This window comes from Neolamprologus brichardi, chromosome 12 (assembly GCF_056152115.1).
Source record: "Neolamprologus brichardi isolate AB-2024 chromosome 12, ASM5615211v1, whole genome shotgun sequence".
Classification (NCBI taxonomy): Eukaryota; Metazoa; Chordata; class Actinopteri; order Cichliformes; family Cichlidae; genus Neolamprologus; species Neolamprologus brichardi.
Window position 1 is genome coordinate 16,188,458 of NC_142115.1, and position 16,875 is coordinate 16,205,332.

A 16,875-nucleotide genomic window follows, 5' to 3' on the forward strand; every position below is an offset into this window, starting at 1 on the left:
CGGAAATACAGGCTGCCAAAGAAGATGGTGACCTGCTTGGGCTTAGTTATCTGGATACTCCTCGTGGTGTTACCCCTGTGGTGCAGAAGCTGCCATTTTATCTCCAGGAAAAATGGCTTTCTCTAGGCTTTAAGTACAAAGAAGATCGCGGGGCTCCCTATCCCCCATTCGGCTTCTTTGTGGACTTTGTGTGTCGGGAAGCACGGATGCGCAACGACCCTGGCCTCACACAGACCGCATTCAGCAGTGAGTTATCAGGCGCTAAGCAATCGTCTAAAGCCGAAGGTCACAAGGCTGTGGCAGTTTTTAAAACGAGAGTCTCTCGGGATCCTCTGCCCCCTTCCAGCGGTACAAGGATTGTATCGCTTGGCACCCGATTTGGAAGTGAGTCATCCACTAGAGAGGATCCAGTAGAGCGCTGCCCGCTACACAATAAACCCCACTCCTTACCAAGGTGTCGTGGGTTTAGAGAGAAGCCAATAGAAGAAAGGAAAGCACTCTTAAAAAGGCACGGAATATGTTACAGGTGCTGCAGAGCCACACATTTGGCAAGGAATTGCGAAGATGACATCTCCTGCTCAGAGTGTGGGAGCAAGAGCCACATTGCAGCCCTGCACCCTGGATCTGTTCAATGGTCCACCAACACAGCACATTCCGCACCAGATCAGGGCGGGGAGGGAAACTCCAATCCGATTGAGACTGATGTTTCCACAGCATGCACTGAGGTCTGCGGGAACTATTCCGCAGGACGTTCCTGCTCAAAAATATGTCTAACCAAGGTCTACCCGACTGGCTGCCCTGACGCTGCAGTTACATTATACGCAATATTAGATGATCAGAGTAACAGATCACTTGCGCGTACTGAGTTTTTCGACTTATTCAACATTTCAGGTTCTCCTTCACCATACACTTTGAAGACATGTGCCGGAACACAAGAGACAGAAGGCAGGCAAGCACATGGCTTTGTGATCGAACCCATCAACGGCAGTGTCACACTTTCTTTGCCAACACTGATTGAATGCAATGAGATCCCAAATAACCGTGCAGAAATACCAACACCAGAGGTAGCATTAAACCACAGTCATTTGAAGGCCCTTGCAAAACACATTCCAAAGCTGGACTCCCAAGCTTCCATTCTGCTCTTGTTAGGCAGAGATATCATTAGGGTTCATAAGGTCAGAAGACAAGTGAATGGCCCACAAAATGCTCCCTATGCCCAGAAGTTGGACCTGGGTTGGGTTATTGTGGGAGATGTTTGCATTGAAGATGTCCACAGACCTACTGTTATCAGCTCTTGCTATACTAACGTACTGAAAAATGGACGCCCTTCTCTCTTTCAGCCATGCCCAAACAAGTACTCTGTAAAAGAGAAATACAGTAGTGGTGGGTCCCCTTCATTTCCCCAGACATGCAAACATCCCCTTGCCAGCGAGAAACGGGCCACTTTAGACTGTAATGTGTTCCAGACAACAAAGGACGATGACAAAGAAGCTCCTTCAATCGAGGACGGACAGTTCATCCACATCATGGAACAAGAAGTTTACAAGGACCAAGAAAACAGGTGGGTGGCTCCCCTGCCTTTCAGATCTCCACGACCAAGGCTCCCTCATAACCACGAGCAAGTACTTGAACGTCTCAAATCTTTACAGCGGTCTTTCAGAAGGAAGCCTAAAATGAAAGAAGAGTTTGTCTCGTTCATGGCAAAGATCTTTCAGAATGGGCACGCTGAAGAAGCCCCACCTCTGAAGCCTAATGAGGAGCATTGGTACCTGCCTTGTTTTGGGGTTTACCATCCCAAGAAGCCCTCTCAAATAAGAGTCGTCTTCGACTCTAGTGCCCAGCACAAAGGTTTGTCTCTGAACCAAGTACTCCTAACGGGACCAGACCTCAACAACACACTGGTAGGAGTCCTCCTTCGGTTCCGGAAAGAACAGATCGCTTTCACTGTTGATGTACAACAGATGTTTCATTGTTTCATGGTGCGACCTGAAGACCGGAACTTCCTCAGGTTCCTCTGGTTTAAAGAGAACAACCCAGAGAAAGAGATTATGGAGTTCCGTATGAACGTGCACGTCTTTGGAAATAGTCCTTCACCGGCTGTGGCTATTTACTGTCTTAGACGTGCAGCACAGGAAGGCCGGAAGGAGTATGGGGAGGATGCAGAACAGTTCGTCACTCGTGACTTTTACGTAGATGACGGGTTAAAGTCCTTGCCCACAGCAGATGCAGCTATTGACCTGCTCAGAAGAACTCAAAAAATGCTGGCTTGCTCTAACCTTAGGCTGCATAAGCTGGCTTCGAACAGCAAGGAGGTCATGAAGGCCTTTCCCAGTGAAGATCATGCCACAGACCTGAAGGATTTGGACCTTACTGCTGACACTCTACCAATGCAGCGTAGCCTTGGACTGTACTGGGACTTGAATTCAGACTGTTTTACTTACCGTGTACAGGACGAGAGAAAGTCATTCACTCAACGTGGAGTGCTCTCAACGGTGAACAGCCTGTACGATCCTCTAGGATTTGTTTCCCCTGTGACAATTCAAGGAAAACTGCTGCTTCGAGAACTAGCCTCACAGTCTTCGGACTGGGACACTCCATTGCCAGCAGAAAAGGAAAAGGTGTGGGAAAGTTGGAGAGATTCTCTGCAGGAGTTAAGACATCTGAGGATCCCCCGACCGTACTCAAACATGTCACCATCTACTGTCAAGTTAACAGAACTCTGTGTTTTTTCAGATGCTTCAGAGAAAGCAGTAGCTGCTGTTGCCTACTTGAAGACTGTGGATGCAGATGGGGGATGCTGCACTAGATTGGTTGCAAGTAAAACCAAACTGGCCCCACGCCCAGAGCATACTATACCTCGGTTGGAGCTTTGTGCAGCAGTCATGGCAGTAACTCTGTCTGAGGTCATCACCTCCGAAATAGACATCGTATTTGACGCAGTCACCTACTACACAGACAGTAAGGTGGTGCTCGGATATATCTACAATGAGAAGAGGAGGTTTTATGTATACGTGACCAATCGAGTCCAGAGAATCAGAAGAAGCACAATGCCACAGCAGTGGCGATATGTCTGCACAGAAGACAATCCCGCAGACATTGCCACACGGTCTATCACAGCAGACCGCCTTGAGAACACAATATGGTTCTCTGGACCGGCATTCTTGTCTCGACCTGAAGGGGCGTCACCAGTGGTACAGAGGTTTGACCTTTTGGAACCAGATCAAGACAGTGAAATCAGGCCTCAAGTCACAACACTGTCGGTCACAGTCCTCAAACATCTTGGCTCTGGGCGGTTCAATCGCTTCTCATGCTGGAGTTCCCTCACAAGGGCTCTTGGTACCCTTATTCACATTGTTCAGAGCTTCAAAAAAGAAAAGGAGTGTGTCACTCAAAAATGTGAGGGTTGGCATCAGTGCAGCACACCCCCAACCCGGGATATCCTTGAACAGAGTAAGCTAGTCATTATCAAAGCAGTTCAACAAGAGGTCTATAGAAAAGAACTGGAGTGTCTTGCATCAAACGCCAACATTCCCAAGAGCAGCTCACTCGTTGCCCTGGATCCTTTTATTGACTCAGACGGGCTATTAAGGATTGGGGGTCGTCTCATTGAGGCAAAAATAGGGTTCCACGAAAAACAGCCACTGGTTCTGCCTGGACGGCATCACGTAACCACTCTCATAGTGCGTCACTTTCATGAGCAGGTACGTCACCAAGGACGTCTCTTCACTGAAGGAGCTGTCCGATCTGCAGGTTACTGGATCGTTGGTGGCAGGAGATGCATTAATAGACTCGTTTTCGAGTGTGTCACTTGTCGAAGGCTGAGAGGGAGATGTGAAGTTCAAAAGATGGCAGACTTGCCACCAGACAGGCTCAGCATGGAACCACCTTTTAGCAACGTCGGCATTGATGTGTTTGGGCCCTGGTCTGTATCAGCCCGTCGCACGAGAGGAGGCCACGCTGATAGTAAGAGGTGGGCTGTCCTCTTTACCTGTCTGTGTGTCAGAGCTATACACATTGAGGTAATTGAGTCATTGGATTCCTCCAGTTTCATAAATGCATTCAGAAGGTTTATGGCGATTCGAGGGCCTTTGAAAAACATACGCTCCGACCAGGGCACTAATTTCACCAGAGCTTGCAAAGATATGGGGATTCCCTCAAATCGTGATGGGAAAGCCATGGAGAGGTTTCTGTCGGAACACGGATGTACGTGGACCTTCAACACACCACATTCCTCTCATATGGGGGGAGCATGGGAAAGGATGATCGGCATTACACGTCGTATCCTGGACTCGATGCTTCTTCAGATGGGCTCCTCCAAACTCACACATGAGGTACTCACAACATTCATGGCTGAGGTCTCAGCCATAGTGAACAGTCGACCACTTGTGCCTGTGTCAAATGATCCTACAGATCCTTTCATTCTTACACCGGCTTCATTACTTACTCAGAAAGTAGGTCCATGCCCAGTACCAGAAGGAGATTTTGGACATAAAGACCTATTGAAGCAACAGTGGCGCAGGGTCCAAAGCTTGTCTAACACATTTTGGGACAGGTGGCGGAAACAGTATCTGTCAACACTACAGTGTCGAACAAAGTGGACTTCTGACCGGCCAAACCTTAAGCAAGGGAGTGTGGTGCTTCTTAAGGACAGTCAGTGCAGTAGGATTGATTGGCCCTTAGGTATTATCGTTGATGTGTATCCCAGTAAAGACGGAAGGGTGCGCAAAGTGCAAGTGAAGGTCATTAAGAAAGAGGGACCAAAGCTTTACGTCCGGCCCGTGAATGAGATGATCTTGCTCATTCCTCCAGATGACTGAAATGTGTTTGACCTTGTCATATTAGTAGGTGAAACCTGCTGAGTTTCAGACGGGGAGTGTTCTGTCACCATGTAACCGTGTTCTGTTTTAAATAGATTTTTCCCTGAGAAAGTTACTCTTTAGTGCCCCTTCTGGCATGACCTGGTGTAACATGTGCAAATCTGTCTCTGTTCTATGATGTCATCAGAAAGTGCATGCTATTGTTTGGGGAAAAGACTTCTCCTGTTCTCCTGTTCTCTGCTGTAGTGGCAATTGTCTCCCTTAAGATGGTCTTTAAGGGCATTGTCGGTATGTAATTCTGTTCCATCCTTACTAATGAACAAATCTACTTGTAGAAATATGATTGCAGTGTTTACTTAATAGAAATGTTTGTAAAGAGAGGATTCGCTAACGTTTTTGGCTAGACAAGTCATTTGTACTGTTTTTGTGTATTTGTCTTCATCTATGATTTCTAAGAGCATTTTATGTTATTTCTCAGTTTTACCCTACTTCAACTGGCCTAAGTAAAGGGAGTGAAGTCAAACCCTCTTGTCTGCGTGGTCATTTTGAAGAGGAGTTTAGTCTGAATGTCGACTCTAGCAAGGCGTTAGAGGCAGAGGACATTACAGTGATACACACTGAAAGGACAGAGCAATACTGATTGCAGACCACATTAGTTGGAAACAAGAGTAAATGAGTTTATTGTTGATACAAAATAGACTGTCAAGATTGCATGGCACGGAGGACAATAGCATTAATCTGTAAGGCAGCAACAAATAATTAATTTCAAGATCAGCTATTCTTTTGAATGTTGTTTGAGTGATCATATAGTTCATTACAAAAAAAGAAAAAGAAAAAAAGAAGCATATTCAGTACCAAAGATAACTTAATCTCATCGTGTGGCAAACATAAAACAAAGCTGCTTAATTCACAATGATGCTGAATGATACTGCGATTGCTTTTTTGTCCATCTCTCATTTTCCTTAATCCAGCAGGGATTGCTGGAGCCTATCTCAGCTGTCATAGGGAATCCGGGTGCACCCTGAACAGGTCACCAGTTTCACTTTCACACCTTTGGAAAATGTAGAATGAACCTAATGTGGGTGTATTTGGAAGCCAAGGGAAGCTGTGACACTCAGTTCAGGGTCAATCACATGAAATATAAAAATCTTCACATATAAGAAGCTGCATTATAATTTGGATTTATATGATTCCGAAATATTCCAGAATTTAGCCACTAATCAATCCAGCAAGTGTAACAGCATCAGCATTATCATTTGTACAAGTATCCTCTTTAAATTAAGTAGAACACAAAAGAGAAAATCATATATGTATTAAGTTAACCTGAGATCCTGTTTTCAAAACTACAAAGTAAAAACACAGAGCCCTCTATAGTAGTTGAAACAATATCTATTGCATGCATACATATATGCATATACGTTTTGTCGTTTTGCCAGTCAGTCTGTTGGCTGTTATCTCTCTTCCATCCTCAACATAATCTTTATATCACACAGTTAACAGCTGGAGAACATCCACTACAATAAACACACTGCTCACTCCTGTTCTGTAAGTCGTGTCATTTCCGATGATGGCTGCTTATAAACATTTTGGAGAAACCCACAGAATGAAAGTGAGGCACACCAGGACACGAGTAACGCATTTTACTGTTACATTTAATCCCGTGGGAGTTGGATCAGTGGAAGCAGAGACTTGTGTGTCAAACAGGGAGACTATCAAACAGGGCCCTCGAGCTTTCTTTTCTGTCAACAACACATCAAAGGATCCCCTTTCCTATCCTACCCTTGCACTTCATCAATACCCACCAAATATAAACCCAACTTTATCTCTGTCTGTCTTGACTGACACACATCCTCCAGCTACACCTTTCTTCTTTCTGCCTCGTTTGGGTTTTTAGTGTCTACCTGTCGTGTTTCTGCCGCTCTGTTGCTGGCATCATTAGTGTGCAGCTATGGGGAAAAAAATACCCCAGCTGCTGTTGCTTTTTCTCTTTACTACTAAAAATGTGATTTTATGTCTTTGTGCCTCTCGACCAACGTTGTCACCTCAGTTCCTCTCTCCCAGTTAACTTTGCTGTTCGTACTCCACATCCGCTCTGTGGCTTCAGATGGAGGGTTGAAAAGGAACGGAGCAGAGGAGGAGATCATGGTGAATCTGTGCCGAGCAAAACCAAACTGACTGACAGATGGACAGTCCCCGCGACGCACAGCAGAGATAAGAGGATTGGGCCCGCTTGTTGTTGTTGGTCTTTCCACAACTCTTAATGCAGTTAGCTTACTCTGAGCTTCACTCACTGGCACAGTCAAGATGCAGAGATGTAAACAGTGATTTATGTAACACAAAAGGAGATACCGACGGAATGTAACGGCATGCATATATGATGTCCAGCTCCATTAGAGTTCATACCTATGGGTCTCGATTAGGCTGCAGTCAGCATATACTTCTGTTCATCCTTCTTCTGCTCCAGCTTTGCTGCAAAAGCAGGCACTTTCTCTTGGTGTGAAGGTACTTTGCAGGCCTTGTAGAGGATGACAAAGAGGATGACGATGAGAAAGCCTACCACAGAGTTGCAAACAATGGCCATGATGCTCCATATAGACAGGCCATTTCTCAGTTCATGCTCCATGGTAGGTGGGACAGTGGTCTCCAAGATCCTGGTGGTCAGCCTGAGGTCTGTTAGATACCCCAGCTCCACAAATTATCCCTGAAAAGAAAGGAAATGCATAACGTGAACACGGTCAATCCATATTTCATCCACGTTTGCCAGTACACACACAAGCTGCGACACACTTGGCTGCAGTTAACCTGCCTATCATATGAGCATGCTGCTTCCATGAACGAGGTCAGCTCAGTACAGATTATTTCCTCCGACAACTTAGACTGTAGGCCAAGGTGGTTCATTCCTGCAGGTGTTATATATGGAACAACCTACATATGTATCAAACAGGCTTTTTTATGTTGAAAGTGTTATTTCAGTGTTAAATAAGGGACCTTACAGAATATTTTCATAAAGATACACAATGGAGTATTATTATTTCTTAGTGCTACTAATGTGAAGGAAAAGTGTCAGACAGATGCAGAGAAAAAGCATTGTAGAACCACTGTTAAATTTGAATAATCAGTGTGTAACGGGAGGGCATTGCGGGACAAGAAACTCTCTTTGTGTGTCACAACATACTTTTTTTTATCAGTTTCCTTTATACTGGCAGAGAGCAAAGAGGTTATTAAGCTGATAAAGAAGGTGCGGGTAAGCACTTTTTCTTGCTGAATTATTGTGGATGAGTTTTAGCATTGATGTGTTTTCAGGAGGAATATGTGGGAATATAGTTGCCAGTTTTGTGGCTGATATTAAATGGGTCACTGAGGTGTACTGGTGTGTGTGTGTGAGAGAGACTGACAGAGTGAAAGGGGGGAAAGAGAAGCCAGTTCAAGCATGAGATGGAGGGTGTGAATATTTTCCCTCTCAGAGTTTAACAGATAAAAACTTGAGCTCATCTCCCCACTTCTATACCTCTCTCCCTTCCCTCTAATGCATTTCTAATGAGACCACATATTTCCTCTTCTCCCCAACTGAGGGCAATACCACAACAGTCCAAGCCTACTGTTGAGAACTCATTTCAAAGTTATCCTTCCCTTTATAGGCATTTTATGACCAAGCCAAATAAAGATGGATAGCTACAAGATACAGTAGATGACAGTGATACATTTGATCTTCTTTCCAACACACAAAGCTGGTTTCACTTTGCACCAGATGGGTCCCTCTCAGGATGCTGGTGGGGCTACTGTGGGGAAAATTATCCTCATAATGACTAACTGGGACAACTGTCAATAAAACTGCCCGCACAGTTTTTCAGGATATTTCCAAAACAACCCGAGGAAGTAGGGCTGTGCGATATGTCCCATATGTCTCATATCCCGATATAAGAATTCTATCGTCCGATAACGATATAAATCACAAAAATGTAACATTTTCTGTAAATTCTGTGACTCTCGGGCAGCTCGACTTGCGGGAAGTGTTTCCAGCTGCGCGTCATGTAGCTGGAGTCGAGTGTTTTAACCGATGCATGAAACTACACATTTTTGGACATAAGTTGTAACAGCCGCCGTTTTCTTTGTGAGTATTTATTATTGCGGGAAAAGCCTGTTCTAACGTTTGAGTCTAAAGTTTATTTTTTTAGCACCTGGCGGCTCTTTTTTACTTCTCATCTGTAAATAATCTGCTCTTTCACCTGATTCAGTTTATTTTGAAAAGTCTCAACAGGATCTTGAGCTTTATTATGAAAGGTTTATGTGGAACATAAACAAGCGGACACGCGATGGTGTTACCGTCTTTGTTGCTAACCACAAGGCATAAAAACAGGTGCTCGTCAGTCCATAGTGTGGTTATATTAAATATAAGAGAAAGAGGGAACTTTAAGAAATTAATATAGCCACTACAGTGACCATCAAAACGGTGAAAAAATATTGCTGCATACAAACGATAGCATAAAATGAAATGATAGACGTTTTTATATCGTCATCTGATATATATCGTTATATCGAACAGCCCTACGAGGAAGGGTTTCTTTTTTCCCACAACAGTCACACTAAGTGTGACTACTGGGTTTACATTTCCAATCAGAGCCAAAGCGAGGAATTTGTAAGTTATTAGATAGCAGTAGAATGTGATGGGGAAGAGTCTGCATGTGTCTACTAGAGAGGGGGGAAAAAATCAAATGAGTGTGAGCAATATATTAGATCAGAGCACTGCATGCTTATGTTAATTTCAGACAATCACTGGTGCATATAACAAGAGGAGTCATGTTGTTATTCATTATCACTAATATAACACATTTTCATAACTCATACTTCCCAGAGAAGGTAATTGTGGTCCATGTCTTACTAAATACAAGGGTAATTTGTTCTCATTAGAAAGATGAATACATTTTAATTGCAATGCTGGAAGAAAGCAAAGGCATTCAAAAATAAAAGAAATATATCTGAAAGTATTGACAGGCTGTGACCTTCAGGTCCTTAAATGGCACTGCAATGCAACGAGCCATCAGTAGGCTTTAGAAACACTTCTAAACAACACAAATTGTTGCTGCATCCTCACGTGAAAGTTCAAACTTTGCCACATGAAAAGAAAAAACAATATAAACTAGGTTAAAATTTAGCTCACTTCTCTAGGTGTGAGCTCATTTTGGATTGACTGAGGCAAAGTGGAAAACTGTCCTCTGGTCGGCCAATCAAAACTTTAGAATTCTTAAAAAAATACACATTGAGCTCCAGGCTGAATCACTCAGCTTACTTTCATCATACAGCTCAAAAGCCAGAGATTGTGAGACGATGAGGCTGCATTAGTGCACATGGTTTGGGTAACTTGGCCATCTGTAAGCCCCATTCACTTTTAAATACACAGCTTTTGGAGCAGCACACTTTGCCATTCAAGCTTTCTTGGGAAAGCATTGCTTATTTCAGCAAGACAGTCCCAAACCACATTCTGCATGTTGTACAGCAGGAGATGAGCTCTACTGCCCAAGAGTCTTGGTGCTAAGCTAGCCTTCCTATTTTTCCCCACCAGTCAACGACTGAAAAAGTTTGAGGTTTTATCAAGGTAAAATAGGTCAAATGAGGCACCTAACTGTTGAGCATTTGGTATCCAATATCAATCAAGAATGGGAAAACATTTGTCTTTCAAAATTGATCTCTTAGGCTCTCCGGTTCTTACAGAAGAGGTGATGCAACACACTGATAAACATGGCAATAGAAACTTTGAAATTCTTTTTGGAAAAAAAATGGACTCTGCGCTCCAGGCTGAAGAGGAAAAAGGACCATGGCCTACTCCGCCAGAGGCATATTTACCAATCCAGTGGGCCAGCTTGTTTAAAACACATATTGCATCATCAAATTCAAAACGACCACATGTTTTTCGGATAGCCTTAATATTTAGAATTTTTAGAATTTACTTTTATTTTAATATTTAAAAAAAAATGAAATATAGAACTCGAGAAAACATATTTATTTTAGGTTTAACATAAACGCGCACAATCAATATAAAGATAACTATAGTATGCAATGTCTCTGAGCTCTGTGACTCAGAAAAGAGTTAAGATTTAAGTCTGAAACCAGCGTAATTCAACAGTTCAATAGAGCCTCCAGGTTGTGTGTACTCTGTGAATGGTGTCACATACAGGCCTTTTGCGGCAAAATGCAAATAATCTGATGCAAATGTATGAAAATGCGGCATGCTTACAACATCAAACAAGAGGACAGTGTAGGCACGAACAGAAACAAACAGAGACACCACATGGAAAACAGAAGATTACTTATGCATAATGCATCACCTGGCAGCAGACTAGCCGAATGAGCGACCCCCCACCCTCGTATCCTGTGACTGAAGTTCCTCAAAACAACAACAACAAAAATAAATAAAAATAAAAAATAAAAACCACTTAATACAGCAGCATACCTGACACTCCAATCGGAATCCTTGAGTCCACGCATTTGTTGTCTTGGTGCGCACCCCAAGAGCAAAACGGATTATAAGGAATGACTTCCAAATCTTCAGCAAGTTCACCGCGACGTTTCTAAAAAAAAAAAAAAAGGGAACTTTTGCCCCGAAGTAGGTCACCAGACTGCAAGCCCGGGGGGCGTAGTTCAGCAGCAACCAGTGGGCCTGGTCACTAGCGGACTTTCAGACTTGTAATCAAGTCGGTTAGTGACTGACTGCTGACAGGCGCAGGGCGACAGAGCGGAGATGCTTCTGTCATTGTGGCTGCTCGTCATCCCTGCCTGCCCCTCCCCTTTCCTCCCCTCCCTCAGCCTGTTACTACAAACTATTTATAAAAACACTCCTGGAACATCCCATCAAGGGCTTTCCCCCCGTCACAACGGTGAAGATCTAGTGTGTGCACAGTGCAAGAGGTTCAGCCTAAACAATCAGTGACAGGACAGTGCAATGCAATCAAAGAGATCTGGGCTGGATGAAAGGACAGAACTTTGCAAAGAAGTTAGGACAGTTTGAAAGAATCTTTTGACACAATCTGAGAGTGTTGTTAAAAATATGCTTTACTTATAGAGATATACAATAAAGATGCAGCTATATTCTAATATTAATGTTTTTTTACTGTATATGGATTAGGAGTAGTTGGTTAACTGCAGTCAGTCACAACTACCTGCTAAAAAGCACGCAGCTGAGCAGAAGCCACACAGACCTTAAATTTGTTGACTCCATTTTCCTCATTGGTATTCAGCACAACAGCAGGGTGTCCCTGGGGGATTCTGCTCTATTCTCTCGGTCTCCCTCTTATCCACGGTATGTGTGTAAACACTTGTCCGTCCTTCTCTTTTGGAATGAAGGACATCTTTGAAAAAGTGAGGGCATTTTAGTCCAACAGTGCCGAGTATGTTAGGGTTCGGGTGATAATTTGGTAATTGTGACGGTTAGGGATAAAGGGTAAGGAGCAACAGGGAATGTCACTGTGTGTCCTCACAAAGACTGAAAGCCGCATGTGTGTGTGTGTGAAAGATGGGAGGGAGCTATCCTGACCCAGAGTTCAGAAAGACACAAAGAAATCTTTTGTGGTCCCATGCTCACTCTCACTCCCGGCTGCACAGAGAAGTTTTTCAGGGGAACAAATCCAGACTGCAGTAGTTTAATCAGTGGCTCATACACTGCTGCACATTTAAGCTATATTTCAAGTACTGAACAGGGGATGGCAGTGTAATAACTGCTACAAGAGTTGATAAATGGAATTAAAATGGAATTAAATACAGCAGCAAATGTGCTAAAGATGTGATTCATCCTGGAGCATCACATGCTACCTGTCATGTTTGAAAGTTTTTATTAATAATAGTCAAGATTTATTGCTTTCATCTAGTTGTTATTACATTTTTAGTCCATTCATGTCATGTCATGTCATGTGTAACTATCTATAGCTGATTTGATGTTGTGACATTCCTCAGCTACATTAGCTTGATTATTACAATAATGAATAACAATTATATTTGTAATCTGTGGGTTTTAGTATTAAAAAATCGGTATACCCTTAGAGTTGCCTTATCAGGTATATTTTAAGGATCACTACATTAGTGTAGGCTCAGCCTACATGGGACCTTGGAGGAAATAATTAGAATGGATCACAGGCTGATGCTTCATGTGAAAGCCCCAAAAGATGTATGATTCATTACATCAGAGATGAGATCAAATACAGCCTGAGAATCATGGATATGCAGCAAAACAGTGTCTTCATGTCTGTGCTTCTGTCTGCTCTTTACACACACACACACACACACACACGAATTATTACTTGCTCTTGCAGGACGTGTCATGTCTAATGAATGTGTCACAGGCGTTCACATTACCTCCATTAACCTGCCAAAGCTTATAAGTGTGTGCGTATGTGTGTGTCTCGCCAATGTGACAGAGAGAGGGAGAGAGAGAAAAGAAAGAAAGAGTGAAACAGAAAAGACAGTAGTGAGAAGCAATTAATTTTTTTTTTAAATCTTCCCCTCCCAACCCAATCCAACCCCATCTTTCTCTCATTACTGCGTCTATCATCTCATCACAGCATAAACAAAAGACAGAATCTTAACTTTTTTTTTTTCATTCTGGCCTTCTTCATTTTCAGAGCACTGTTTTTAATGAAGAAATTCCCAGCAGAGTATTGCGGTCCCCTGTGCTGAAAATACAGGATAGAGTATCAAACCAGGACAGGTTCTCGCAGGATTAATAGATTCTTTTTTCTTCTTCTTCTTCACAACAAATATCAGTCACTTACTCTCAATATGAAAGCTGCTATTTAAAATATCACTGCATATTTATTTTTATGAATCACATGCTTGACTACAGTGAGCTATTTGAGGGAAATATGTTGTGTTTCCTGCGTTTGTTCCAGGCGTAAACAATACACAGAATCCTGCTTTGGAAAGCTGTCAGAACCAATTTAACCTATCAAGAGTGTACGAGGACACCTGCTGGACGACGGGTGACATTGTTTCCATGCCTGGCAAACTTTTATGAACAGGGTAAAATAATTTGCTGTAGAGATGCCCAGTGTCTCTCGTTTTCTTGCTTTTGTTTTTCTCTCTCTTTTTTAAAATGAAATTTGGAATCGAGTTTGTCAGACCTGAGTGTGCTTTAATGTGATGGGTATTGAAATAACACACAAAATACATGCAGCTCTCCAGGTCTTCTTTAATAATGTATTTATTGCCGTCTTCCTTAGTTGCTCATCATAACCTGCAAGAAGGAATAAGTCATTACTTAAAATAGGAAAAGAGGAAAGAGAATTAGAACAAGAGATGTTCGTTTACAAGCAGCTGTGGTTCTGTGCGCGTGCATGTCTCCTTTACCTGGTCAATCCAGTCGTTGAAGGCAGAGACTCTGGTGAAGACAGTGGGTTTCTTCTCATAGTTGCAGCCAAAGGCGGACACAAAGCTAGTAATACCGTGCACCTCCCAGACACCTTCAGCGTTCTGACAGTTCAGAGGGCCACCGGAGTCACCCTGGAGAAAGTAGGGAATAGACATAGAAGTAGATAGAGAAGATCTAATGTTTTGTGCAATTTATTAAACTATTTTATGGTATGGCAGAAAATAACTGCAATCAGGACTGTTGTTTATAGTTATGATTGAAATTTTTTTTTTAAAAAAAAGTCAGTTCTTGTCAGCTAGAACATAAAATCTCTGAAAAATGTGATTACCTGTGTATATTTGTAGTTGAACACATTACATTCAAATTTGCTTTGAGTTTTCAACACATACAACACATAGAAAACAGCTCTTCCCATGTACACAAACACACACAGTGCAAACTTACGTTGCATCCAGCCACAATTCCATCTCCGCCAGCACACACCATGGTGGTCCTTACAGCGATACCCCACCAGTCAGATTGGGAGCAGGTGGCATAGTCTGCCACAGGCATCAAAGCTTGCTGCAGCTTATCAGCTATGGGGCCTCCGGCTAAGACACACAGGCAGAGCCTACATCATCCACATACACCGGCCTGCAGTCAAAGCTGATTTACAGCATTTCTTAAAGCGTCAAATTCACTGTCTGACCCACATTTTTCAATTTAGGAATAATCCTCCTCCCTAAAACTTCCAGCAAAAAATATCATGCATGTGATTTTCATCTGAACTTCGGAGGTTTCCTCGGGTTACCCCAATCAGATATGCTTACTCACAGCTCGTTATAAATCCATGCATCTCACAGATGCACTAAATGCTCTAAAGGACAATAAAATATCCCGTAGATACCAAACTAAGAAAAAACCAAAAACCAAAGTAAATACCTCAACAGACACATAAATATAGCTCGGCCTTCTTTAAACAGCGACTTACTGTACAGTCTTCCCCATCCAGTGATGTAGCAGGGGTAGAGGTTGGACAAGACAGTGCCAGCAGGGGGGATACATGCCAACTGCACCTGGTCGCTCAAAGTCGCAGACTCTGACAGTTTGATCAGGGCGATATCGTTACTGCAAGAGAGACAGAGGGAGAGAGACTGTGTGAGGGGTTCGTACTGACAGGCAATTTAAAATCATCCTCCAGAGCAAAAAGCAAAGAGAGCGAAACACAGGCAGATAAGATAATGGGAAAGAGTACAGTCTGTATTCCTGCGTCCTTTCTGTTTGCTATTACTGTATGTCTAAAAATACTGAATAATTAATGTATTCAATTACAATCTTTACAATCTTTGAACTCTATTGCAGGAAAAAGTCAACTTGGTTTTTTTTTAAAGAAAATTAACTAATATAATACTATTTTTAAATAGTTCAGTCTTTTTTTCTCATTTACTCAGCGGTTTTTTGACATGTATAAAAATGTTGAAATTCTTCATGGATATGATTTAGACTGAAGCAAGTAAAAGTAATTCGAGCCCTGTTCCCATACGCTATATTGATACACTTTTACAGAGATTATGATGTACTATATGTAGGAGACTGTCTTTGCTCTCAGTATTGTGAGGTGGTGATTGTGTTACCCGAAGGCCACAAAGATAGGGTTCCATTTCTCATGGACAATAATCTTCTCAGGCAGGATAGCCTTGGAGCCAGCCTCTTCCTCCACCAGGTTGTATTTGCCCACATAGACCCTGTAGGACAACGCGGCACTGTGGGAAAGAGCAGAATGTCAAGGCTGGAGTCTACCAGACAGAGGAGTTCGTGCAAATAGCTGAATAGTGCGGTGATTGGTTGAATTGAATTCCCACAAGATTTAATGTGGGGTTGGGGACCAGAATTTAATTTGTCCACTGGTGGTTGTGTTTTTGTGTCTTTGTATTCCTTTGCTGCTCATACTTAATGCAGTGAGCAGCAGTCATGACCCAGTTGGCAGCAATCAGAGTTCCCCCACAAGTGTGCCTCCACTCGCCGTCCTTGTCATACTGCAGGGAGATCTGGAGATGAAGAAAGGACATCAAAAAGGACGGAGTATAAGCAGCAGGTTGCTGATGAATAGATGGACTGCACTGTCGGCAGATTAAATTCAAAATTCCACTCTTTTAATTAGAGGATTTCCAATAGCCACTGGGTATGACAACAAATAAGCCAGATGCTCTACCCATGAGGTTTGCCGGTAAGTATAAAAACACAGACAGATGTGTACATATTAGCCTACCTGCCAGGGCCAGCTGTGAGGCCTGGCATCGACTCCGTTGACCACACGGGAAGTCAGGGGCGGAATGGGTGGTGTACCACACCCAAGGGCTGGACGAAGAGGGGATAGAAGTGAGCTTTAGAGACATGGGAAAAACTTTTAAACGGCATCATTTTTCTTTTTGATAAAGGACCGCAGGGGGGCGAGCTCCCTGTGTGGTAATGAGCAGGCACGTATCCGCGCTTACATTACTTGCAAAACGGCAGAAACAATTACACACAGAATTAGAAAATGCCAGATGTTCTTACCGCCAGCAATGAGCACTGAGGCCAGCACAATGGGGATCATGTTGATTGATGCTTCTGCTGAGGGACAAGAGGACACACGTTCTCTTTTAAACTTTCCCCCACAGGCAACGCCTGCTCTGAATGCAGCAACACGTACTACCATTGGTTTGCCTGCACCTCTCCGGGATG

The 16,875-nt window shown here is 43.1% G+C and overlaps 1 protein-coding gene across 1 annotated transcript; it reads right to left on the reverse strand.

The window, feature by feature from the left end:
• Positions 1–13,914: 13,914 nt before the first annotated feature.
• ela3l (elastase 3 like) lies at positions 13,915–16,849 on the reverse strand. The gene is made up of 8 exons (XM_006784060.3): positions 16,708–16,849; positions 16,421–16,509; positions 16,102–16,199; positions 15,786–15,914; positions 15,143–15,279; positions 14,617–14,762; positions 14,151–14,303; positions 13,915–14,037 (listed from the first exon to the last, which is right to left on the reverse strand). The coding sequence occupies exons 1-8, from the start codon at positions 16,847–16,849 to the stop codon at positions 14,020–14,022; spliced, it is 912 nt and encodes a 303-aa protein (XP_006784123.3). The 3' UTR covers positions 13,915–14,019.
• Positions 16,850–16,875: the final 26 nt, after the last annotated feature.

What these genes read in the sequence shown, in the direction of transcription:
- ela3l (XM_006784060.3), bottom strand. Translation starts at nt 16,849, where the DNA reads ATGGTAGTACGTGTTGCTGCATTCAGAGCAGGCGTTGCCTGTGGGGGA. An exon ending in TGGATGGGGAAGACTGTACA is followed by an intron (nt 14,763 to 15,142) that starts GTAAGTCGCTGT and finishes TGTGTGTCTTAG; the next exon opens with CCGGAGGCCCCATAGCTGAT. An exon ending in GAATTGTGGCTGGATGCAAC is followed by an intron (nt 14,304 to 14,616) that starts GTAAGTTTGCAC and finishes TACTTTCTCCAG; the next exon opens with GGTGACTCCGGTGGCCCTCT.